Source organism: Ptychodera flava, chromosome 9 (genome assembly GCF_041260155.1).
Source record: "Ptychodera flava strain L36383 chromosome 9, AS_Pfla_20210202, whole genome shotgun sequence".
In the NCBI taxonomy this organism is placed as follows: Eukaryota; Metazoa; Hemichordata; class Enteropneusta; family Ptychoderidae; genus Ptychodera; species Ptychodera flava.
In genome coordinates, this window is record NC_091936.1 from 2,631,386 (window position 1) to 2,656,989 (window position 25,604).

At 37.8% G+C, this 25,604-nt stretch overlaps 1 protein-coding gene across 4 annotated transcripts in view; it reads left to right on the forward strand.

Moving 5' to 3' along the window:
- The window catches only part of LOC139139750 (solute carrier family 23 member 1-like), a 38,478-nt gene that overhangs the window by 6,796 nt on the left and 6,078 nt on the right, over positions 1–25,604 (forward strand). For 2 of the 4 annotated variants that reach the window (XM_070708633.1, XM_070708637.1), the window contains 12 exons: positions 6,323–6,449; positions 12,155–12,301; positions 12,793–12,950; positions 13,502–13,608; positions 15,175–15,236; positions 16,943–17,124; positions 17,655–17,775; positions 19,280–19,436; positions 21,259–21,512; positions 22,594–22,723; positions 22,913–23,056; positions 25,352–25,447. In XM_070708633.1, the coding sequence (XP_070564734.1) occupies positions 6,378–6,449; positions 12,155–12,301; positions 12,793–12,950; positions 13,502–13,608; positions 15,175–15,236; positions 16,943–17,124; positions 17,655–17,775; positions 19,280–19,436; positions 21,259–21,512; positions 22,594–22,723; positions 22,913–23,056; positions 25,352–25,447 (1,630 nt within the window). In that variant the 5' untranslated portion in view covers positions 6,323–6,377. Of the gene's footprint in view, positions 1–5,179; positions 5,347–6,322; positions 6,450–12,154; positions 12,302–12,792; positions 12,951–13,501; positions 13,609–15,174; positions 15,237–16,942; positions 17,125–17,654; positions 17,776–19,279; positions 19,437–21,258; positions 21,513–22,593; positions 22,724–22,912; positions 23,057–25,351; positions 25,448–25,604 lie in introns of those variants that run through there. The other 2 variants (XM_070708634.1, XM_070708635.1) reach the window with 2 other exon arrangements.

Below are 25,604 nucleotides of genomic sequence, written 5' to 3' on the forward strand. Positions count from 1 at the left end.
TCAGCTCACTTAGAGTATCATAACATTCTTCGGCCTTCTTTTAGATCGACCCTAATTTCTCCCATTTAGGTAAATAAATACACAAGCTACCTTGTTCGACAAAACTTCGTGCACCATCCAGGACCAAACGCACAACAAATCTGTCTTGACGTCATCATCTCCTTACATGGTAATCGGCATACCGTATTTTTTAGCAAAGGAGACACAGAATACATTGGAGTATTCAGTTTCAAAACGTATTACATTGTGTGATGTTGTCAAAAAAAGGTAATGTTACTGCAGTGGTATAAATTACAAAACACAAAAGTTCAAATCAGTTTATTTTGGACTGGCTTTACCCAACATTTCATATTGTTTCTTATGCCAGATTTGACCACGTGCTTACTGGCGACCCCTTTACATGCAAATTTTGTGTCAAATGGTGTGTTCTCCTGGAAAAACAAACGTACGATTTCTAAATGAAGGAGGCGAAATTTGCCCTCAAGACTCGAAACCACCCCTTTATGGGGTGTACCTAGCTATTTTGAACGAGCTTCTCGAATCTGCAGCTCTATTTCGAAATGATGGTCTGGTTTTCTCAGCTCAAGGATAAGTGTTCTCCATCGCTGTGGGCATTACTATTCTCAACTGGGGTACAGTTTCCAGTCGTAAGTTTTTCATTGTGTCCGGGATATAAAACCTTTCCTTTTCACAATTTCACTTTGATTAACACTAGTCCACATCTTGTCAGTGATTAAACATGTTTCAAGTTTAAATGTTAAATTCTGGTCTCGAGCCCTCCTGTTCGACCAAACTGAAATTACCCCTCCCACTTTGGCTCGTCCAGTGGGTGTAGCAAGGGTCGTGCCATCGCCTATGAAACGGAGGGTGCATTAATTGTTGCATTTCGATGCACATTTTGATTATATTCAGAAGATTTTGTGGCAAAAACTCAGATAGAGAAGCATTAATATTCACATCTCACTTATTCAAGACTGACTGAGAGCAGCACTTCCATTCAGTTAACATCATTACGCCATTTATTATGCCAAGAAAGATGAAGCCAAGACATTTTGCCCTCCCTGGTCTCAGCCAGAAATGGTTATACCTTACAGAGTTTTTTCCCACGGAATGAAAACTAATGTACTTGGGCTGAGGCCCAAGTACAATAATAATAAATTATATTTATAATGCTCCTCATCTCAAAAGGGAGCTCTAGGCGCAAGACAAAATACTCTATTCCCTAAAAAATATGCATGGCGGAATGAAATATGTGAATCCATATGGCGTAGATTGACAGCCAGACTGTTCCAAGTTTTCGGTCCTGAGTGGGAAAAAGACCTTTCACCAAAGGATTTTGTGGCAACACGCGGCATTCTAAAAATACGTGTGTCAGATGAAGAACGTAGGTGTCTGAAGGGAGTATACATTTGCAAAAGGTCAGAGAGATATTGTGGTCCAGTCCCTGAAACCAAGTCGAAAAAACTGTAGATGCGATTTCAAAAGTGGTTGTATGTTGTGTGATTTTTTTGGCTTTATAGACAAGTCTAGCAGATACATTTTGAACACGTTGCAATTTGTCAATGAGGTGTTTTGGGCAGCCAGAAAGAAGGCTGAAGAAATTGGTTGGTGTTTGTTGCGCAGTGGGTGAAGTTTCGTAATGACTTGAAAAAAGTGGTCATCTTCAACACAGCATCCAATGATAACTGGTAATTTTATATCAGTTATCTTCAACACAGCATCCAATGATAACTGGTAATTTTATATCAGTCATCTTCAACACAGCACCCAATGATATCTGGTAATTTTATACCAGTCATCTTCAACACAGCATCCAATGATAACTGGTAATTCTATATCAGTCATCTTCAACACAGCATCCAATGATAACTGGTAATTTTATATCAGTCATCTTGGACACAGCATCCAATGATAACTGGTAATTTTATATCAGTCATCTTCAACACAGCATCCAATGATAACTGGTAATTTTATACCAGTCATCTTCAACACAGCATCCAATGATAACTGGTAATTTTATATCAGTCATCTTCAAAATAGCATCCAATGATAACTGGTAATTTAAATTATATCAGTCATCTTCAACAAGCATCTAATGATGACTGGCAATTTAATCAGTTATTTTCAACACAGCATCCAAAGATATCTGGTAATTTTATATCAGTCATCTTCAACACAGCATCCAATGATAACTGGTAATTTTATATCAGTTATCTTCAACACACTTCACTTTAACATCGGAAATCCTCCGTCGATGCATTGCACACGTTAGTCACATCACATTCCGTTGACGACAAACACTGATAGCGTCTAAATTTACTACTTCCACTTGTGCAAGTCCCTCTTCGCATCACTGCTACCATGTCATCTACTTTGATCGACGCAATGTCATTCTTATTTGCAAAGACGATTGCAAAATTGTCATTGTACGTTGGTCTTGAGAGAAGGCCGCCCGATGCATGGACATCCACGGTATTAATTGAGCAAAAAAATAAGTAGCCTTCATGTTATGACTATCTTGCGGGAGAGCTAATTTACACCACAACTTTCACGGTCGTTGCGATATTTCGTTTTTTCCACTGTACGTTTTATATGGTCGACACTTGAAAATAGCTTCAGGTGAAACATCCACTACGAAACTACAAATGACGACCAAACAGACGCAGATGCCGCCACCAACAAGGCTTTTGTAACATAAGATTGACTAAATCCATAACATTTTGACATTTTCCGACAGTTTTTGTATTCTTACATCATGCCACAATGTCACCAAATCACCTAGCAACGAATTTAGCCCTCGACACCCCTCGGCCAAATTTCCTTCAAATCGAATGCGACATTTTGGCAATAGATACATCTATTAGGCTAATAACCGAAATACCGAATACACATCATCACTTCAGTGAAATCGCATGTCTCGATCAAATGATATACGTATTCATATAACTCAAGAGGAATGAACAAAAACAAAATAGCGAGCGGAAAAACAGCGATAAAACCACACCTTCAAGAGTATGGTGAACCTAGCTATTCAAAAATGTGTCAGTTGACGGAGTTGAAGAGTGTTACCCGTACCATGTTTTGACACGATTTGTACATGCCTATTGGTATATCTTGGTTACGCTGAAAGAACTCTATATTAAGATGCATCTATTTCCATGTAGGGTGGGGATTTGGCGCCGCGGTTTTGACTGTGATGTCTTCGCTGGGCGACTGGGTGCCGTATGTTGTAAGTTAGAATCCGAACCAAAATATCTGCGGCGTGTGCGTGTACCCAAACCACATTGTCTGTACTGTTGACCTACCATTGCGATTGTGCTCTGTCATTTTTATAGTCGACCCTGAAACCTTTACCATAAATCCCCTCACTATAGTCAACTGACGTTCCATTGTGATGGTGCTCTGTCCTTTGTATAGTCGACCCTGAAACTTTTACTATAAATCCCCTCACTACAGTCGACTGACCATCCATTGTGATGGTGCTCTGTCTTTTGTATAGTCGACCATGCAATTTTTACAATAAACCCACTCACTAAGGGAGCTGTCAGAGATAATGAAGGGATGGGGCGGAGGAAATCAGAAGTGGTTCATGCTGTTTCTTGACTTCTCCAAGGCTTTCGACAAAGTATCTCACGATAAATTGTTGCATAAAATACATTGTTTGGTTTCAATGAAATGCGTTTAAATTCGATATCAGATTACTTGTCACAAAGAAAACAAAGAGTAATGGTTAAGGGAGAATACTCAGACTGACTGTTTCTTCAGGAGTTCCTTAGGGATCTATTTTGGGCTTGTTCATTTCTATTACATGCTAATGACATGCCAATCTGTGTATCTCGTCAGACTACTTATCTCCCTATGGTAATGATTCAAAATGCTTTCTTTCTATCAAATCTCAGCAAGATTGTGTTGCACTCCAAAGTGACATACATACTCTACACCATTGGACTGTCAAATGAAGCTTGTCTTTTAATACAACAAAGTGTTACGTTCTCTTGTTTACAAGATACAGAAAAACGTTGAACTTTGACTATGTTATGAATGGCAATGTTGATAATCTGTTAAGAAAGACTGTGATATTGGTGTTGATCTTACATCCATCCTGGATTGGAACACTCATATCGATCGCATTTGTATCAAGTCCTACAGGTTACTTGGTATGAATATGGCAAAGCGTACTGGCGGTTATGAGTGTGACACATAAACTATTACACAGAGCTCTTTATTCACTAATCTGTAGCCATCTGGAGTATGGGAGTTTTGTATGGACGGCACATTCTATAATCAAGTCAAATTAGAAAGAATTCAGAAAGCGATGACTAGATACATGCGCCATTATCCTACTGCTATTGATTATAAACTGAGATTGGTTTCTGTCAAACTTTACCCTTGTCATTACGCAGAGAAGTTCTTGACCTTATATTCTTTCATAAATGTATTACTTGATTATATTCTATGAACATACACAAGTTTGTTGAGTTTTCATCTTCTAACATTCACACCCCTCTTAGTGCTGATTCAAATACACTGCAATTAAATCACTTTTAACACTCTTTCCACCACTTCGTCTTAATCGTATATAGCTAATTTATGAAACAATTTATCCGGGGTGCTACGGACCATCAATTCAACGCCTGCTTTCAACCGAGCAATAAAAAATGGTTAGGGAACAAGTTTCCGTTTCATAGTTAATTTGATCCTTAAAACACTCGTATATTGACAGTCCGCTGCTTTTGTGGTAAATGAAGACCTACAAAAACATGGTTATTATTAATATTGTTTTATTGTTGTGGTTTTTTTACTTTAAATTGTTGTATATTTTACGTCAGGTTTCCTTTTTACTCGTTGTGTAGTGTGTCATGGGGGACTGACTTTGTATAGGTGTTTTGCACCTGTTTTGGTCACCAAATATCTATATATACATATTTATATATATATATATATATATATATATATATATATATATATATATATATATTATATATATATAATGCGTTTATTGATTTGCTGTCTTAACAATTCTTCTAGGAATATCGTGCAAAGTTTTTCAATTCTGCAAAAACCCCACTGAAAATTCGTATTCATTATAAATGTCCAGTGTAAAAGGTGACCATGTCCCAAGGCTATTTTGAAAAAAAATTAACTTTCCCAAAAGGCAGCCCACCCCTCATAGCAACTGAAAGCTACCTGAATACTGTTGCATTGACTTCCAAGCGGGTCCCAGAAGTCATATTGGGTAGGCCAAAGCAAAGCGACTCTCAATCACCGAAGGTATTCCAGATCATAGTATACTTAATATGTTGTATTACAGGAATATATACCTATCTGACATATAGAACGAAGAAGGTACATGTATTTTTGCAATAACGATGTCGATCAATGTGACATTTAGGAAGTATCGTTTCGTTTTGTTGTATGCCATTTTGTCGACGCCCAAGTTAAGAAGAGGCAAATTTCTGTCTTGGGAATTCACATGCCTAGTGCAGTAGTCTCTCATTTAATATCCCGTTGTGACTTCAACACATTACAGTTAAAGGATACATTGAATGGTACGAAACGAGCAACAGGACGAACCGATATCTTGACCGCCAGCTTCTATTATAAAAGCAATTCACCTGTGTTAGTTTGGTTTGTTGGGAACTTCATGGCACTGTCATGGCTGAATAAATCAAGCGACATGGATGGTCTATCTGTAGGCCAATGTTGTCTTTCGCTGGCATATGTTAGGTATAGCAGGCACATGCAGTCGGCCAGTCATAAACAATAACAGCTTAAAGATCCATGATTGCCTGTGTGTTATTCAAAAATGTTGTCCATAGCCATTTTCCCTCATACTAGATTTGTTTTGATCACCGTGATATTTTCAGTTCTCATACAATGTCCTTACAAAGGTCTGCGTTGTATCTATGGTCCGACACTGATCAAGTATTGCTTATGTGTTCACAAATCGTTTTTGTTCTGTTTCTGAAGATGGTATCACCGAGTGTTGATATCATCAAGTGTTGGCTTACAGATTATTTGCCTCTGTCTCTCACTTTACCCATGAACGCATCGACTGTCATCAACTCTCATAATCCAATCAACGTATCATGTCCCTGATAGCAGTAAATAATGCTAGTCGTGAGCCCGATGAAAGCCGTCAATTAAGCTATCTAACATCATACAACCTTGTCAACTGCCGTAAGCAAGACTATTGTTCTTGAAATTAAAGTGATTAATGCATTGCGTGTAAGGTGTTATGAAAGAGGTTTCTAGAGCTTTGTTCTTGAGAGTTGTGAATTTGATCATAAGACTGAAGGTCAATGTATTACTTTTTTTAAAGTTGCACCCGCTGTTGAATTGGTATCACCAGGACAACGAGAAAACAGTCGAATAACATGGGAGAAAACGTTGATTCAAGAAACAATCACGCTGAGACCAATGAAGTCCACCTGGACCTGACGAGACAGGTATGTGTGAGACGTCATATTGTCCGACAACAATGCGAGGTTAAATCAATATTCAATGTGTATGTAGTACTACACACCCCTCATGTTTTGTGTCACGGGCAATTTAAAGAAAATTCTTTGTTAGCTGTCCTTAGATATTTGAAAAACCTACCAGCCAGCAAAAAAAGAAACAAACAGAAAAAACACAACATAGATCAATCCCATAAACTTTAACTTTCCGATCGGTTTATTGGTCACAAATATAAAAACTCAACCATTACATTTACAATGTAATTTTTCTTATGCTCTTCATTAAGCACTCTGAAAGCAATGCTTGGAAACACAAGTTATACTTGTATTAAATAAGCACAACAAGTATACTTAGAGTTGAGTCTGAACAAAACTTCCATAATAAACAATGGCAATAAACATCATACCAGTAAACACAATTTACCACATGTGCAGTGTGATAGTAACTAACCAGTGTTTTGACAACCTGTACACTATGAATTTCAAAATGTTGAGGTAGAACAAAAATTGTTCTTTCATACACTGAACATTTCAAATATTAAACTGCAAAAGTTACTGGGTATAATAAAGTATGTATTTGACACTCAGAAAACGAATGCTAAATATATCGGTAAAAATTAAAACTACTGTTTTTTATATTTGTCGTAGTAAGAAGTATGGGTAGCTGAACATATCATAACAGCCTTGAATGCAAATCCTCCTTTAAGTGTCCAGTGTCAAATAATAACACTCCTGAACACAGTGTTCCTGTTGAGTTAAATGCTCCATTCGCTATAACTTTTGGCTATTTATTCTGAATTCTGTGTATCAACTACTTTTATCCTACTTCCAATTGCGTACTAAAATGCCAAGAATTCTGCTTGTCAAGGCATCCTATGCATGTGTAATATATGGCATTGATATTTTTGACATTGAATAGCGCTGATCGCAAATGACGTCATTTTTCTGTCATTAATATGCAAACGTAATTTTTTCGCAAGTATTACTAAAATAAAACCTGCTAGTGTTACAATGGATATTAAAAATCGCACTTATTTATGGCTAAGACTACAGCTGCAACAACAAAATTTGTATGTGTCCGATGTCATTGGCGTGTAGCTATATTTAGTAACAAACCTGAAATCGCGATCAGCACTATTCTAATCCGGACTAATAAAATGACCCAATCGTTTGGTAGCAGGAAAGTGTTCACAGTAAGAGCAAATTCAACACGTACGAACTATTTGGAGCATTCAACAATAAACATTACAATATACCTGTTTTCCCTGGTGCAGATCAAATATCGTGATCAATCGCGGATTTGAATCGAATGTTGTTCTACACATCGTTCTGCTTGGGAGGAAAAGTGCTTCAAACAGCTGATGGAAATTCAGTTCTGTTCCATAGTCGAACCAAAATAGTCAAGAATTGTTTTTCGACCTGTCTTTCATGGGGACCAAACAATTTCAAGCCCTTCCACCGACATGAAATTTTTGAGGCAGAAAATCAGCTTGACACGAAACGGGTCGATCAGTCGTACTGTACACTGCAGTCCGCGACAGTAGGAGGTGCACATGGCAGGCAGCAGAAGTTGCAACTGAAAAATGACCAAAGGGTAGCCCTGCCCTCATGGCAGCTCAGAGCGGAGTAAACATGTGTACAACATTCGATGACGTCACTGCACTATGCATTATGCAGTGTGTAAGGATAGGAACTGTATGTCTGCCCTGAGGGCAGCTCAGATATATTGCTGCTCTCAGGGCTGATTATACATATATTGCTATATCCTTACATCATCGCATAGTGTATATCAACTAATCTGATCTGAGGGCAGCAATATATCAGAGCTGCCCTCAGGGCAGACATACATTTCCTATCCTATCTACCTATCTGCCGTTAGGCCAGCAATATATCTGAGCTGCACTTAGGGCAGACGTACATTTCCTATCCTTAAAGTATTGCATAGTGATTATCTTCCAATCTGCTCTGAGGGCAGCAATATATCAGAGATGCCCTCAGTTTAGACATACATTAGACATACATTAGTGTACATCTACTACTAATCTTACCTGAGGGTAGCAACATATCAGAGCTGCCCTCACGGCAGACATACATTTCCTACCCTATCTACCAATCTGCCGTGAGGGTAACAATATATTTTAGCTGCCGTTTGGGCAGACGTACAGTTCCTATCCTTACACATCATTGCATAATGCATAGTGCAGTGACGTCATCGAATGTTGTACGCATGTTTACTCCGCTGCCCTCAGGTCATTTTTCAGTTGCAACTTCTGCCGCCTACGGTGCGAATGTTCTCTTTACTTACAGCGGCTGATGTACCCTTTTAAGGGACTGGACATAAATTACAGGGGGGGGTGGGCCGGTGTTTTTCGAAACACCGCTGCGTCAAAAATAATGACCCTTCAAAAGTTCATGCACAAAAATTAGTGACCCTCCCCCTTATCTGTGCATGAAAATAAGTGACCCTCCCCTGTTACTCAATACCCGCAGTGCGTTCAAGACCTCCTTCTGACTTGCTATACTTTTGAAGTCCCCTCCCAAAAGGAAGGCAAAATGCGGCCGATATATAACGCTTTGTCCAAAAAATATCAAATCATATGTGTGTGATGATTCATGTAAATGTACTTTGCTTGAAGTGGCAGATAAAAAGTGCATGCACTTACAAAAAATGTAATTTTTAGATTTCATCAATAATGTCGATTCACTATGCATGGCAGCCTATGATGAAACTATGAATATTTTTTTTTTAATACAAAACTAGGTAAATCTGTGCATTCATTTATGTACACCTAATTATTAGTATTAATGTTCATGACTAGACTACAGTGGTTTCAAGTCAATGGTTGTGCAAGAAATTTGTTTTTGGAATTTCACTGAAATGTCCATTCACTATGCATGGCAGCCTATGATGAAACTATGAATATTTTTTTTAAATACAAAACTAGGTAAATCTGTGCATTCATTTATGTACACCTAATTATTAGTATTAATGTTCATGACTAGACTACAGTGGTTTCAAGTCAATGGTTGTCCAAGAAATTTGATTTTGGAATTTCACTGAAATGTCCATTCGTTATGCATGGCAGGCCTATGATGAAACTATAAATATTTTTTCCCAATACAAAACTAGGTAAAACTGTGCATTTATGTACACCTAATTATTAGTATTAATGTTCATGACTAGACTACAGTGGTTTCAAGTCTATGGTTGTGCAAGAAATTTGTTTTTGGAATTTCAGTGAAATGTCCATTCGTTATGCATGGCAGGCCTATGATGAAACTATAAATATTTTTTTCCCAATACAAAACTAGGTAAATCTGTGCATTTGTGTACACCTAATTATTAGTATTAATGTTCATGACTAGACTACAGTGCTTTCAAGTCTATGGTTGTGCAAGAAATTTGTTTTTGGAATTTCACTGAAATGTCCATTCACTATGCATTGCAGCCTATGATGAAACTATGAATATTTTTTTTTAAATACAAAACTAGGTAAATCTGTGCATTCATTTATGTACACCTAATTATTAGTATTAATGTTCATGACTAGACTACAGTGGTTTCAAGTCAATGGTTGTGCAAGAAATTTGTTTTTGGAATTTCACTGAAATGTCCATTCACTATGCATTGCAGCCTATGATGAAACTATGAATATTTTTTTTTTAATACAAAACTAGGTAAATCTGTGCATTTATGTACATCTAATTATTAGTATAAATGTTCATGACTAGACTACAGTGGTTTCAAGTCTATGGTTGTGCAAGAAATTTGATTTTGGAATTTCACTGAAATGTCCATTCATTACGCATTGCAACCTATGATGAAATTATGAATATTTTTTTACCAATACAAAACTAGTAAATCTGTGCATTTATGTACACCTATTATTAGTAATTAATGTTTATTAGTATTAATATTCATGATTAGACTAGAGTGGTTTCAAGTCCATGGTTGTGCAAGAACTTTGATTTTGGAGTTTCACCGAAATGTTGATTCACTATACATTGTAGGCTAAGAGGAAACTACAAATAACTTATAGGTTATCTGATCCTAAATTGTCATTCAAAAGTTGTTCGACCTGAAGCTTCCAGTTGTTATTGATGACATTTTGCACTATTCTGAATAGTTTGTATTCTGTCAATGTCCTCAAAAAATGAAAAATGTACATACAGCTTCATGAACATTTGACACCGACCTATACCCAATGTATTGTCAATGGGAGAATGATATCAAATAAGTAATCTCCCAAATTGTTATTTAAAGCGTCATTATAGGGGACAGGTTATATGTACAATAGAGGAGTTCGATAAGTAGAAATCATGACAAATGAAATCAATGTGGCTGCTTGGATCATCAATACATTACTTACTATACCCTTAAACTTGCGCCCGAAGGGCGCGCCGAAAATGGAAATGACAGAAAATGAAAGTGCCAGGAGGTATGTTTTCTTTTTTCAGTATTCCATATTCTTTAATACGTGCACATGCAATTTCAGCTTTGATGCATAAAAAAGGTGACCCTCCCCCATAGGCTTGCACAAAATTTTATGACCCTTCAAAAATGCTTGCGCGAAAAATGGCGACCCACCCCCAAAAAACACCGGCCCACCCCCCCCTGTAATTTGTGTCCAGTCCCTAAGATAGGCAGTCTGATTGGTATTGTAACAATTGTACGACATTTGCGACATTTCAATCAACTGCTGCGCGATTGCACTCTCATCGTGCAGTTGCGGACAAAGAACGGGTAGGCCTACAACGCGCCGTATTTTCGAGCAGACGACAACTTAGACGAACTAAGACTTATATTTGTTGTTCAGATTTCGCCCGAAAACCTACCCACACGCGGTCGGCAAAGAAAGAATTTGACCATCAAATGATGACATCATACCTTCCATAGCCAAAGCACAGATGGCCCGTCGCGGCGGCGCTTACTGTAGTTTGTCTTTTTGAATGACGGACGATTTCAGACTTCCAAGCCTGAGAAACAATATGTCTGATCCATGAGACATGAGACTCAAGGATTGAGCCCCGTTGAAATATCGAAATAGATCAAAGTGAAAAAAGTTGTCAGGATAGCTAGAGTGTTGAGGTGCGGTGACGAATGCAAGTAGAATTTTTAGACAATATTGTATAGCACTCTATGAACTAATACCGTATAACAAATATTATAGATAAAAAAGCTAATAGTTTCACAGTCCCTTGTTTTGCATGAAGCGGTCAGATTAACTTGACCGGAGACTTGTAGCAATTGCTGAAAAAATGGGCCCTGCTAGCATTTACTATCAGCGCTGACCACACTAATTTTGTACACTATTGACTTTGACAAAAAACTGATAAGAGTAACAAACAACAACGAAGTCAGAGAAAACAGTGACAGTAGAGACGGAAGAACAATAACAATTACCAACAAACTGACAATCAGTGCTACCAGCTTGCTTTTATGTAAAAGTCCATACATTTTCAACTCGATGATGCCATACTTGCAAACCCGACACTAGTTGTGCCACGTTTACATGCAACAAGTAATGCTCTGAGTATATGTAGATCATATGTAGATATGTAGATCAAGGTTCATTTACTTTTTCAGCTCACATGATTGGTCGTCACATACTTGTGCTTGTATGTGACCTAGTCTGTCTACATTTGGATGTATATTTAATCTAAGGAAGCATTTCTTTCTCCCTACCAATGGACAGGAATTGTCGTCTGAAAGCAACGTCCTTAGAGAACGTCGAACAGCAAAAGAGGAAGCGAAGGAAATACTGGCGAATATGAAGGGTGACATTGCCTTTGGCATCACTGAAACCCCACGTTGGCATACGGCCATATTGCTAGGATTTCAGGTATTTCGAGTATTAATGTACCCAAGTTTGTCTGAAAGATCTCACTTCTACCATTATTTACAATAACGGTAGACTGGTTCCAGTCGCTTGGCTTTTCTCGGTAGTAGTTACTTGCTGGCCAAGCGTGAGTCAACGCCTTTAACCAACGATCTAAACAACAGCCAACCAGTAACCACTAACGCGACAGTCTGCTTATGTAGTTTAAAATCCCTCTGTTTATTCTGTTTGATATATGCCAACAGACTTGGAGCAAGCCTACAATGGCGATAAAAGGGTTAAGATATATCACGTACATCATGATCAACTGATAAAAAGCAATGGAGAGTAATGCGTCTTTTGTGAAGTCACGTGACTATGATCGCATTTCCCTCAAGCAGCACGATTCTGGTATTTGATACAAGTTTTCTTATGAACTTATGAACTCTTAGTCAATACGATTACTTATAAATGCATAACTTGCCAGTCCGCGTGTTCTTCCATTTTAAAATCAGCATTACCTGACGATGTTTGGTGCAACTGTAGCCATTCCAATCTTGTTATCGGATTCACTGTGTATCGGAAAAAGTGACGTTGTTCGCAGTGAACTTATCGGCACTATATTCTTCGTGTGTGGTATGGCTACTCTACTGCAAGTACTGTTTGGCGTCAGGTATGTGTTCCTTTGATTGGCTGGTGACTCAGAGGTATGTTTTCCTTCGATTGGTTGGTGACAGTAGGCATCTCTTTTCAGGTGAATTGCAAAATTATACAGGCTGTCTGTCAGATAATACATAAAAAAGATAATTTAACTTTTGTATTTCCCGAGACAGTGATTCATAAGCGAATGTTCCAGCAAGCGAATTCTGAAGAAATTGACTATACTTAATAAGACATTTATATTGATAATTGCCTCTGACGATGATCACCTTCTACCCTTGAGGTTATCAGTTGATATAAAATCGGAATACATTGATAGTATGGTCAACAAATTGAACAATGCGGTATTTTGTTGACAGTTTAACACTAGTCCCAGTAAAGTGAAAAGGGCTTGATTTTTAGCTAATATTTTGTAATGTCACCTTCTTGGAAAGGCGATGTACGTTAAAACAACTTGTGATATGTTGATTAGTAATATTGCGTCTGTATGATTCTCAAAAACATATGTCCATCATAAAAGTCTACAAATGTTGCATGATATCTATAACATTCCTGTATTTCTAGATTACCCATAGTTCAAGGCGGTACGTACACCTTTTTAACGCCAACGTTTGCACTGCTAGCTTTACCACAATGGCAATGTCCAGCAAAGCCTGGACCAGAATTAGAAGGTGGGTGGAATTTTGAAAAATGAGCACAGAAACCAAATATGTAAAAAATATGTAAAAACCTGTTTCAATGAGATATGAAATCGTAGTACATGAGACATTCTTACAAGCCGACATCGTAACCATGTTCAAGTTCAACCAGTCTAGTATGCCTTTGATGATTTGCACAATCATCGATGACCCACCGCTGATTATTAGAAAAAAAATAGTGTTGTTGGTAAGGCTACGTTCACAAATAACGGTTAGGGCGGGGGCTGAAGGAATCGCGATTGAAATCTTTTTTTTTCAGATCCCCCTTCAGTACCTTCAAATTTTTTCAAAATCCCCGTCTATATGATCGATATTTGTCAAGTCCTCCAGTCATCATAAAGCTGCATACTTATTAGGCTGGCAGATGTTCGACACTACCTGTTATTATCAGTTTGTACAGCCATATTCCTACAAGGCAAGTTCGGATATTGAATCATTTTAACTCGTCAGTGGATTTTTGGATTTATCAGTCTAAGCCGACTTGAGTCAATCCAACTCCGGCCAGGTCAGTGGCATCTGCTGAAGAGCACACAAGATGACAATCATGAGAAAGTATGCAAATTGTAAATTCCTGGCTACATATTGCAAATTTGTGAAAAACTGAGTAAAATGACCTACCAAGAAATATTTTTTCAAAGTACGAGACATATATATATATATGACTTTGATGCTGTTCAAAATTGACAATACTGGAAGATTAAAATATTCCATAAAATAAACATTTTAATCTCTAAAACGTTGGGTGTAATAATAGCAAATTTGGTAGGGTTTGATAATGGCAAATTTAAATAATCTCATTCAGTCACACATTTTTTTCATTTAAATTAGTGTCTTCACTGTTCAAAGTTTAACCTTTGTGTTGTTTTACGATTAGAATGTGAAAATTGAGAAAATATGGTGGTCCATCTTTTTTCTTTAATATTCGATCACTAATCCCTAATAATATTCAAGTTTCCTGGTCTTCCATATCACTTGTTACTCACTGGCCTGACCTTATGTACAAATATATTTCACTACAATTAGCGTCATTTGACCCAAACGTTTCTTCAACTACATCAGAGTCAGACCTATCTCTGTTACTGCCGGTATGAAGTGACAGTGACACTGTAGTAGCATGGCAGTAGCTGTATTAACTTTGATTATTTTGCCTCATTACTAGGCCCTCTTGTTTGGGTATTTTTTACGAAAAATCACATATGTAGATTTTTTCGAGACACAAAGTAATGAAATGTTACAAACTAGATTTATTTTCATTATTACTAACATTAAAACAATTGTATGACATTATAATGTTATTTATTTTTCATTGAATTACCTGATGAACCTTGGAATTGGAAAACGTAAAGGTAAAAGAGAACCAAAAAATTTTCTGGTTCCCTATAGGCAGTGCACAACTTTCAAGTCCCCCTCCACTACCCCCAAAGTATTCGAATCCCCCTCAATTCCTCCACCCCATCACTGTTTTTTGAATAGAGCTTTATTGTTACCTCGGCTGCGATTTGAGTATTTAAGCTGACTGTTTTGCGGGACTCGTTTCAGCTGTACTGCAGAACATGACGTCATCCGAACGAACTGAACTATGGCAAGTGAGAATGAGAGAGGTACGTAGAAGGAATAATCACGATGGAGCCTAACAATTATTTTCTTCAGCCCTATCGACATTCTACTGGGCAGAGCGTATCAAATGCTGAGGTAGTCTGCCGTTGCCTGTCACACGCAATCAGTTTAATTGAATCTACGCAATCAGAATTGTGAGAATGTTGCCAATATTGTGTGTGAAAATCACTTCGAAATTATGCTTAAGAGAGGTGTAATATTATGCTTTCCAATTTCCAAGAGGTACCTTCACTGTTCAAACAGACTACATTAGTAACGATTTGTGGATTTTTTATCCATTTTGTGTCTCACCTGAGAAAACGTCATCATTTGTCGTGATACATGACCAACAAATTAGAAGATTGCCACATTATATTTCATTCGAGATAAACATGTATTTTGTATTTGAGATATTCTAGTGAATAGCATCCACCAGAAGATAACTGATAATTGTCTCGCATGGTCTCGGTATTCGTAATTATAGATGATTTGATAAAGATGACGTGAAATTCAGACAACATTTTGAATATTGCCACCATATTGCTCAACACAAGAAGACCTAGTCTGCACATAAGCAAGCCAAAAGTGTTTCTCAACAATCATCCTTACCAGATTGTAGTCAACAAATAGCTCGAGCGTAGCCTCAACCATAAAACACAAGAATTTTATTGTGGAAAAATTAGTCTAGTATGACTGCAATATAACAGGTGCTAAAACCGTTAAGTGACTGGATAGAAATAACAGGGGATAAAGCCGGTGTTTTTGCGAGTGGGTCGCTATATTTCACGCAAGTATGTTTGAAGGGTCAAGAAATTTTACGCATGCTGCGGGAGAGGGTCATCATTTTGTGCGCAGCTTTCGCAACTATATAAGAAGGCAGGATGTGACTGATACAGTGCTTACCCCAAAAACATCAAATCATGATACATTGGAATGTATTAGGCAAAGTATTAACAATTTTTCCCTACAAAACAAGTTATATCTGTATAATTGATGTAAATGTACTTTGCTTGAAGTGAGAGCTAAAACGTACATATGTGAACAAGAAATTTGATTTTTGGATTACATAAAAAACTGTTGATTCAGTATGGTAGTCGATGAGATAACTATGAACTTTTTTCCAATACAAAAGCAATATCTGAGCATTTATAGATGTTCGATAATTGATGTAAATCTACTCGGTAAGAATAGGATGGTTGCAATTACGTACGGGTACAAGAAATGAGAAGTTATATATCAATTAAGATATTATTTATACGTACTGTGACCGGGGAGGGTAACTGTTTTTTTGGTAGGAAAATTGGGAAGGGTCACCCTTTTTCTTACAAACACTTTTGAAGGGTCACTTTTTATGCGCATCGTCATTTGGAAAACCACCGGCCCTCCTCTCCTGTAATTTCTGTCAAGTCCCTAAAGTAATTTTGATATTTGTCATTAAGATCCTACTGACCAACGTTTTTGATTTTACTGTGTTTGCACCTTGCACGAATTTTATACAAGTCTCTCAAAAGTAAATAAATTTTAGGCGAAATTTCATAATATACAGGGTATTGAACATTTGTATATAGCTCACTCTACTGCTGTTCAGCTTCAGTTCACCCTCGATTTTCCTTTGTCCGTTCAACTCAGAATTGCATGTGTCTTGTGTTCTGCTGATGAATCTGCTCTGAAATAGAATCAAATAGCTATAATTGTTTTTCACAAATCACAGATTCAAGGTGCCATCATGGTTGCGTCGTGTTTTCAAGTTCTCATCGGCTTCACTGGTGTCATTGGTATGCTTCTGCGTTTCATCGGTCCGCTAGCTATCGCTCCAACCATCGCTCTCGTCGGTTTATCTCTGTTCGGAGTAGCAGCAGGCTTCGCCGGCACCCATTGGGGAATATCGTCGTTGTATGTATTAAGCTAATCTCCTTAAACTTACATCATAACACACCATATCACACCAAGCTATTAATTTGTAGACAGATTGAATGGGACGAGAAACACCACTGTGGTTTGGAGGAAGTCATATTTCGTGTCCTTTTGGTCTATTTTGACATTTTTGTCACAAACATAAAGATCAAAATATCCCTGCCGGTAGCATTTACCCTACAGATACCCTTGAACCACAAAATACAAAGAGTATATATACAATTACGCGCTCACCATTCTTCTTGGCCCTCTACGTGGAATGGATCTATCTATTTATAATTTTTTTTCAAAAGTATAGTTTTGGTAGCAGTTTGGCTGTTACTGAAGTACAACAAAAAGGCAGACAGCCAACCTATGTGAGAGTTTTGTATTTGTACACACGGTGTTTACACAAGCTTAAAATGTCATTTGAACTTTTTCAGTCAGCCATTCCGCTAATTTCAATGAACAGTTGTATCTTTTTTCCTTCTCCTCCTTTCACAATGTGATCTCCTGTCTTTTCCAAACAGGACGATGGTTCTTATTATTGCTTTTTCTCAGTATTTGAAGAATATCAATATTCCTTGTCTTGGATGGTCCAAGGAGAAAGGCTGTAGCGCTGTATTGTATCCAATCTTCAAACTTTTTCCGGTATGTCAAAACACGTTGTTTTTACATCTGTTTTCTATTCACCATGAACATGGAAACGCTATTTTCTGGTGTACATTTTTGGAAAATGCATTTATTTGTGTAAGTTGTATTTGTTTGTTGATTGATCTATTTGATAACTTTTATTTTATTTATGCGTTGACAAGCTCGAGATCGGGATTGCGATCTGAATCTCGATTCTGCAATAAGAGAGCACATAGCCCTGCTGTGACAATAAGCCCCTTTAAGTCAGTTCCGCGGACCAGCGTTCTACACCCATGATGCTTTGCGAAATTAGTCGCCTATTCTTTAACACAGGTCTACTTTACCCAGATTCATTTTTCGCGTGTTTTTAGACTCATTCTGTGAGAAAATGTGAGCTACGCAATAATATGTTATATGTCGATGTATTTGTAGCTGTCTGTTGCAACAGTTTGCCAATTGCGCATCAATTTTACGGAAATCTGGAAAATGTTTGTGGGATTCGCGTTTGTTTACATATGTGTTCAGTGCAGATGTAGCAATCATTCCTGATTTTACCGCGGCAAAATTAGATTTGTGAGGTTGCAACGAAAACCTTACACGAGCCACCTTCAAGACATGTCTCCTTCAACTAACGTCGGACTGGTGGTGTTCTCTTCTCCGGTCCAATGATTGCCGCTGTGTCGTATCAAGTTTTACGTGTTTATTTGCATAAGCAGGGGTTCCCGTTTGTCTCCCAGCCAAAAATTTTGTTCAATAGATTTCGTCTGTAGATAATAAAATCACCATTACTTTTTGTACGTAATATTTACATGTTCAGTGCAGCCTCTAGATTCAATTTGACGGCAGTAATTGTATACTTTTGCATGAAATCTCTTGTCAAAAACAACAGCCGATTATTGTGATCAACGTTCGTATGTAAATAAATTAGAACGACACAAATTTCCTCCAGATTTCCATAAAACAGTACATAATGGGCGTAATGTTATATTCAACAGCTTTCAAACAGATTGATATATACAAAATGAATAATTAGCTTACTTTTTCGACAGAATACGTCGGATAACAAGCAAAAAATTATTCTTGTTATAGCAGACCTGTGTTAAAGAATAGGCGATATGCGCAAAGTGGTACCCTCGAAGCCGCTAGTTTCGAAAGGCATCATAGGTATAGAACGCTTTCCGCGGAACTGTAAAGGTGCTTATTGTAAGGAAGAAAGGCATATCACATGTCTAAAGAAAGCAATTATTATTAAGCGTAATATTACCATCAATATTATCTTCTGCTTTTACTTAGTCTAGTACTTCTACCGCCATTTATGGTAACATATCATGAAAGGCTGAGCTTGTGCAAAATTCGTTCGGAAATGATTTCAGTTTGGTAATGGTAGTTGATCATACAGTCATAAACTTACTTGTTAAGAGATCTACGACTAGTTTCCACCTACAGTACTATGCTATGATCCCTCTTATTCCTCTTATTGCGTTCTTCTCCTCAACATTTGAAGCTAAACGATATTTTACAGGTCATTCTAGCAATTCTGTTGTCATGGCTTCTATGCTACATATTGACCATAACCGATGCTATACCAGATGATGATTCTAGATATGGGTACCCTGGCAGAACCGATACGAAGAGAAATGTATTGGAAGAATCGGATTGGTTTAGACTTCCGTACCCTGGTAAGAGTTCACGTGTCTTAGTGAATATATTATCCTTATTGTTGACAAATAGAATGTCGACATAATCGCAATAACCCCCATTAGACCTAGCATCGTCTGTACATTTTAAATATATTTGACAGCTTATGTGAATGTGTTTACTTGGAATAGTTGATTAAACATGCATATGTGAATAAAAAAATAATATTGGAATTTAACCCAAAAATATCAAGCCATTACACATGATACAGGAAACACATACGAACAAGGAACATCGAACTTTATATGGCTTTATCATAAATGTAATACCTGCTTTTGAAAAGCAAATCTTAGTCCATCGTAAACATGAGAAATATTGTAAAATTCCAAAGAATAAATTTGCAGGGGTAAAAACATAAGAAAGTGAACATCGTATAACAAGGGACTCCGTGAGGCGCTGTTGACAACATTTTCAATACAAAGGTATTTACATCAAGTAGATGATTTTAACTAGCCAGAATATAGTTTTTTCACAGACCATTGTCTTAATTTTCAGTGACCCGATGATAGCCAACTGTTCGGTCATTTCTCATACCTACTTCTGAACAGTCAAGGTTAGTGAAGTTCGTCAGTAGTGCACACAAATGCAAACTGCGGTCAATGGCGATAGTCACTGATTTGGAGATGACGTGGGTTTCATAGTTGCATAATTATGACAGTCAGTCATCGAAATTTCATAACCTAATTTAGTTTTATAATAATAATAATAATAATAATAATAATAATAATAGTATCTTTATTTCGAGAATCAGCTCAGAAAAAAAGATTGATAAGAGATTACAACAAATCGGAAAAAAATACAACAGATCAAGTCAAACGTGACATTAAAACAGTTCTAAAAAGATTAAGAGAGAGAAACCGAGGATATCGATTAAAAAGGGCCTTTTTCCACCATTTACTGTCTTTTCTAACATAATCAGACATAACAGAACTTATCAAGGTATTGGACTCGTGTTCAGTCTAATGTAAAAGCCCGCTGCTTACTGTCAAAAGTCGTTAGGGCAATTCTGTACAAACGTATCACTGATGCTGAGTCGGTTTTTGATAAAGAACTATCTTCTGTCCCATTCAGCATAATATTTGTGTAATTTGCGTGGAATGCTAAAATTGGCGGCATCCTAAGGCTACCTCCAACACTAGGCCTTTATTCTGATCCACTACATCATTTTCTTCTTCCGCTCCTGCCATTTATTGTTTTCTTTCCCATAGACCAATCAGGCAACGAGTCCAAATCTGACATAGCCAACCACTTTTGTAACAAAGTTACTGAGCGGTTCTGTCAAAGTCAGACACCTATTCAAGCTTTCAAATTTGGAGCGTGTGGAGATGACGCGGTGTTTCATAGTTGCATTATTTTGACAGTCAGTCATCGAAATTTCATAACCTGATTGGAGGATCATGTTTTACAAAGTCCAAAAGAGGTCATATTTTAGAAAGGAATATTTGAGTGGTTCACATTTAACAAGGTGAACAGACCTTGATTTACCCTTGCCCAACTCCCTCCCATTAAAGATCCCTCAGATTAGGGTTTTGACATTCTCGTGAGTCAGCGCTGTGTTTTCTATCAACGATGCCTCATAGGGGTCATGTATTGGAGTTGTGCATTCAGCTCTTGCCGCTAAGACACGCTAGTTCACTACGATGCATGCTGAAGAACAAGTTACGTGATCTCCAAGCCAACCATGAACCTATCTTATTGGTTCGTGATTTAGTTTTTCCCAAATACTGCTATTATCCATAAACATTATGACTTTCATAATTGGTAGTGCGGTTCGTGATTAAACGTGCACTCTTATTTTTTCAGTTCAATGGGGAATACCAACAGTCAGTGCAGCTGGTGTCTTTGGAATGCTGGCGGGAGTATTGGCGTCATTGATAGAATCCATCGGTGACTACTACGCCTGCGCCAGATTGTCCGGAGCGCCACCACCACCCACTCACGCCATTAATCGCGGTATCGGCATGGAAGGCATTGGCTGTATCTTGGCGGGACTTTGGGGTACTGGTAACGGTACTACTTCATACAGTGAAAACATCGGTGCAATCGGCATTACAAAGGTAAATGAATACTAAGGTACCGTTCAGTTTTTACGGCCGGGGGGGCCGGCAAAATCCAGGGGGGGGGGGTCATCAAAATTTTGGAATCCGCAAAGGGGGGGTCATCGCTTTTTCACTGGTAAGAAAGGGGGGTCACCACATTTTCAAAAACATAATACCAACAATAAAGTTCACTTTATGCCATTGCCATGATCGACCCCTTTACCGGCGGGCCGCCTTCGGCGGCCCACTACAATAAATATACATTATGTATTACCCATGACCCTCTTAACAGGCAGACGCCTTTGGCGGCCCACTCCAATTAGGTATACTTCATGCAATGGCCATGATCGACCCTCTTTACCGGCGGGCCGCCTCTGGCGGCCCACTCCAATAAATTGACTTTATGTAATACCCCACGGTAATCTTAATGGCCGTGCGCCTTCAGCAGCCCTGTCCAGTAAAGTCTACTTTATGCAATAGCCATGATCGACCCTCTTTACCGGTGGTACCGGTGGCCTACTAGAATAAAGTTGACTTTACGTAATGGCCCATGACCCTCTTAACCGGAGGGCTGCCTTTGGCAAACCACTCCAATAAAGTTCACTTTATACAATGTCCATGGACATGAGTTGTCTATTGAAATGAAGTTAAAAATTGCCTTACAGTCGTCCTAATTAACAGACGTTTCAATGGATGTGGCTGAGAAGTTTGTGCACTGGCATCTTTGCTACACGAATAAAGTGCGCGGCCGGCGTACCGGAGTTCAAATCCAAACCATGCGGGTAAATTTGACATATGGGTTTTAGTTATTTTTAAGCGGGGGGGGGGGGGGGGGTCATCAATTTTTTTCGTCTGACAAAGGGGGGGTCATCTTTTTTTCACGAAAAATGCAGGGGGGGTCTACATTTTTTTGAACACCGGCGACAAGATTTTGCCGGCCCCCCCCCCCCAGCCGTAAAAACCGAACGCTCCCTAAGCTTCTGTTTGTAATTTCACAATTGGTTGTCATAGATGCATTTTGCATACGTCAAATCTCGGCCAATAGGCTGTGGCCATTTGAGAGTGAAATCACTCAGAGCTTGTATAATTGTTATTCCAGGTGGGCAGTCGGTTTGTTATTGTGATTGGCGCTCTTATCATGATGATTTTTGGAATGTGTGGTAAGTTTGGCGCCCTATTTGTGGCCATACCGGACCCTGTTATTGGAGGAGTTTTCAGTGTAATGTTCGGTAAGTTTTGATTGATTTCTCAGATAAGGTACACACGCATAGATATGATAGAAAGTTACTTTTATTATGTCACTAACTTGGTGCTCAACACTAGAACGCTAAATCTCACTACGATGTTGTGGTAATATTCATTTTGGTGGAACGACGATTTGGCTTTGCTTAATCTTATCTGAAAGTTTTCCGTTTCAGGTATGATAACAGCCGTTGGTATTTCTAATTTACAATTCGTCGATCTGAATTCCTCAAGAAATTTATTCATCGTTGGATTTTCGTTCTTCATGGGATTGGTAATTCCAAACTGGCTGAATGCAAATCAAGGAATCATTTCCACAGGTACTTGTTCAACAAACCGTCGGTTAATTCTATTGCTTTATCTTTAGGTTCCGGGATAAGTATTGGGCCCTTGCAAGCAATGCATATGAATTTTCTTCAAACAAGAGTTGGTAACCCCATCAAAGTATCTGAAAGTCTAGATATTGGCAAATGGTGTTATTATCCAACAAGTAAAACCATACTGAACTCGGGAAGCGTGTCTTGGATTTCTATTATCCGTTCACAGTCTTTTTGTGCCACATACTCTGAAGAGTGTCAGGCTAAGGATCCATCACCAGCTGAAAAAATTTAGCATCATAAAACTGATCAAGAACCTCAAACAAAAAACGCAAACACAGCAAATGCAAAATTGGTAAAGAGCGTTTGATCACGCAAGTTTCAACCTGAATAGATACGATTGTGGAAACGTAGAGCCGCTGTCCCTAAGATCAATCCGTAAAGTAATTCAGTGCACCCAAATAACAAGCACTATAGGGATTTACATTCAAACTAAATGTCTGGTATTCGATAAAACACAACAGTACCTTTACACAGTCGCTAAGGGAGCGTTCAGTTATTACGGCCGGGGATGAGCCGGCAAAATCCAGGGGGTCACCTTAAATTTGAAAACTGCAAAGGGAGGGTCATGTATTTTTCAAACAGCTCAGAGGGGTCACTTAATTTTCATAAGTATCCATTCCGTCAAAAAGCAGTTCCAGTGTTAAGAAATATTCTGGGAGATAAAAATGATTCCAGGCATGATTTCATTCTCTGAAGTCATTTAACTAAATCTGAACAAAAGTATAATTATCTGTCACATGAACATTTTGACTTGACAACTCTGGGGCTTGTCTTATTGTAAATCGAGCTCACTGAGGAGGATGAACAATTCCTATTACTTACATATTAGAGATATAGCAAGTTTTGTCAGGGAAATTATTTAACAGTTACCTGTAGACTACTAGTACCATGAAAAGTGAAATTGTACTTTTACGTGAAATTCCAATATTATACTTGTTGTCCATATCTGAACTTTCAATACCCTATTTGAATCAATTACATTTGTATCAATTATCAAACACCTATAAAAGCACAAATTAATTTAGCATTGTAAAAAAATTATTCATAGTCTTCTCATAGACTCAAATGCATAGTGAATTAACATTTCGGTGAAATTATAAAATCCAATTTCTTGCACACATATCAATTTGTAACCACCCTAGCCTAATCAAGCATATTGATATTAATATTTGAGAGTACATAAATACACAGATTTACCTATTTTTGTTTTTGGAAAAAATTATTCATAGTTTCCTCACAGACTCCCATTTACAGTGAATCTACATTTCGGGAAAATTCCAAAATCTAATTTCTAGCGAACAAATCCATTTGTTACCACCCTATTCTAACCAAGTACATTAATATTAATAATCTAGAGTACATAAATACATAGGTTTACCTATTTTTGTATTGGAAAAAAATATTCATAGTTTCCTCATAGACTACAATGTATAGTGGATGAAGTTTTCAGTGAAATTCCAAAATCAGATTTCTTGTGCATATAATATGCACCTTTAACCATCATATTCTAATCAAGTACAATGATGTTAATTTTTGAACGTCTGTATATGCACAAGTATAGCAAGTTTTTCATTGGAAAAAAATTATTTACAATTTTATCATAGACTCCCATGTATAGTGGATGAATATTGTTGGTGAAATTCTAAAGTCAAAATGTTTGTCCACATACCAGTTGTAACAACCCTATTCCAATTAAGTACATTTATGTCAATTATCAAATGTGTATAAATGCATATATATAGTTTTGTATTGAAATAGTTTTCTCAGAGATTACCATGTATCAACATTGTCAATAGTTGATTATCAATTAAATCCAAATATCACATTTTTGTACACACATGCTTGCTCAAAAATATTCCGATCCACCTGTAATTTCTGTCCAATCCCTTTGTGGGGTAATTTCAAAATTATAGCAAGTCAGAAGGGGAAATTTGAACATTAACACCTTGTGAGTTTGTAAGGAGGGTCATTTGAAAAAATCTGAGAATATCTTTTTTTGGGATTCTATTGTGCCCCCCAGGTGTTTGTGTGTGCAGCTTTACTCAAGCAATGTGGGGGTGGGGGGTTGGTTCATGAAATTTTTGTCATCTTAAAAGGGGAGGGGTCATCGATTGTTTGGTGCAATTGGTAGAGGTTTCACTTATTTTGACCGATGCCCAGGAAGAATTTGCTGGCCCAACCCCGGCCATGATAACTGAACGCTCCCTAACTGCCTTCATCACTCATCACTTGCAGGAAATCAGGAAGTGGACCAAATAATTACAGTGTTACTAAGTACCAGTATGTTTGTTGGAGGTCTTTTAGGATTCATACTCGATAACACCATCCCTGGTAAGTACAGGTAAATGACATTTTCAAGAAAGTAATTGGCATTTTCTCATTTTCTACCGAGCTTAATACATTTTCCTGTTAAACATTTTGACGAGCTCATCCTTATGAAGTTACAAAAGTTGTATCACCATCACCATCTTCTTCGTCTTCTTCTTGC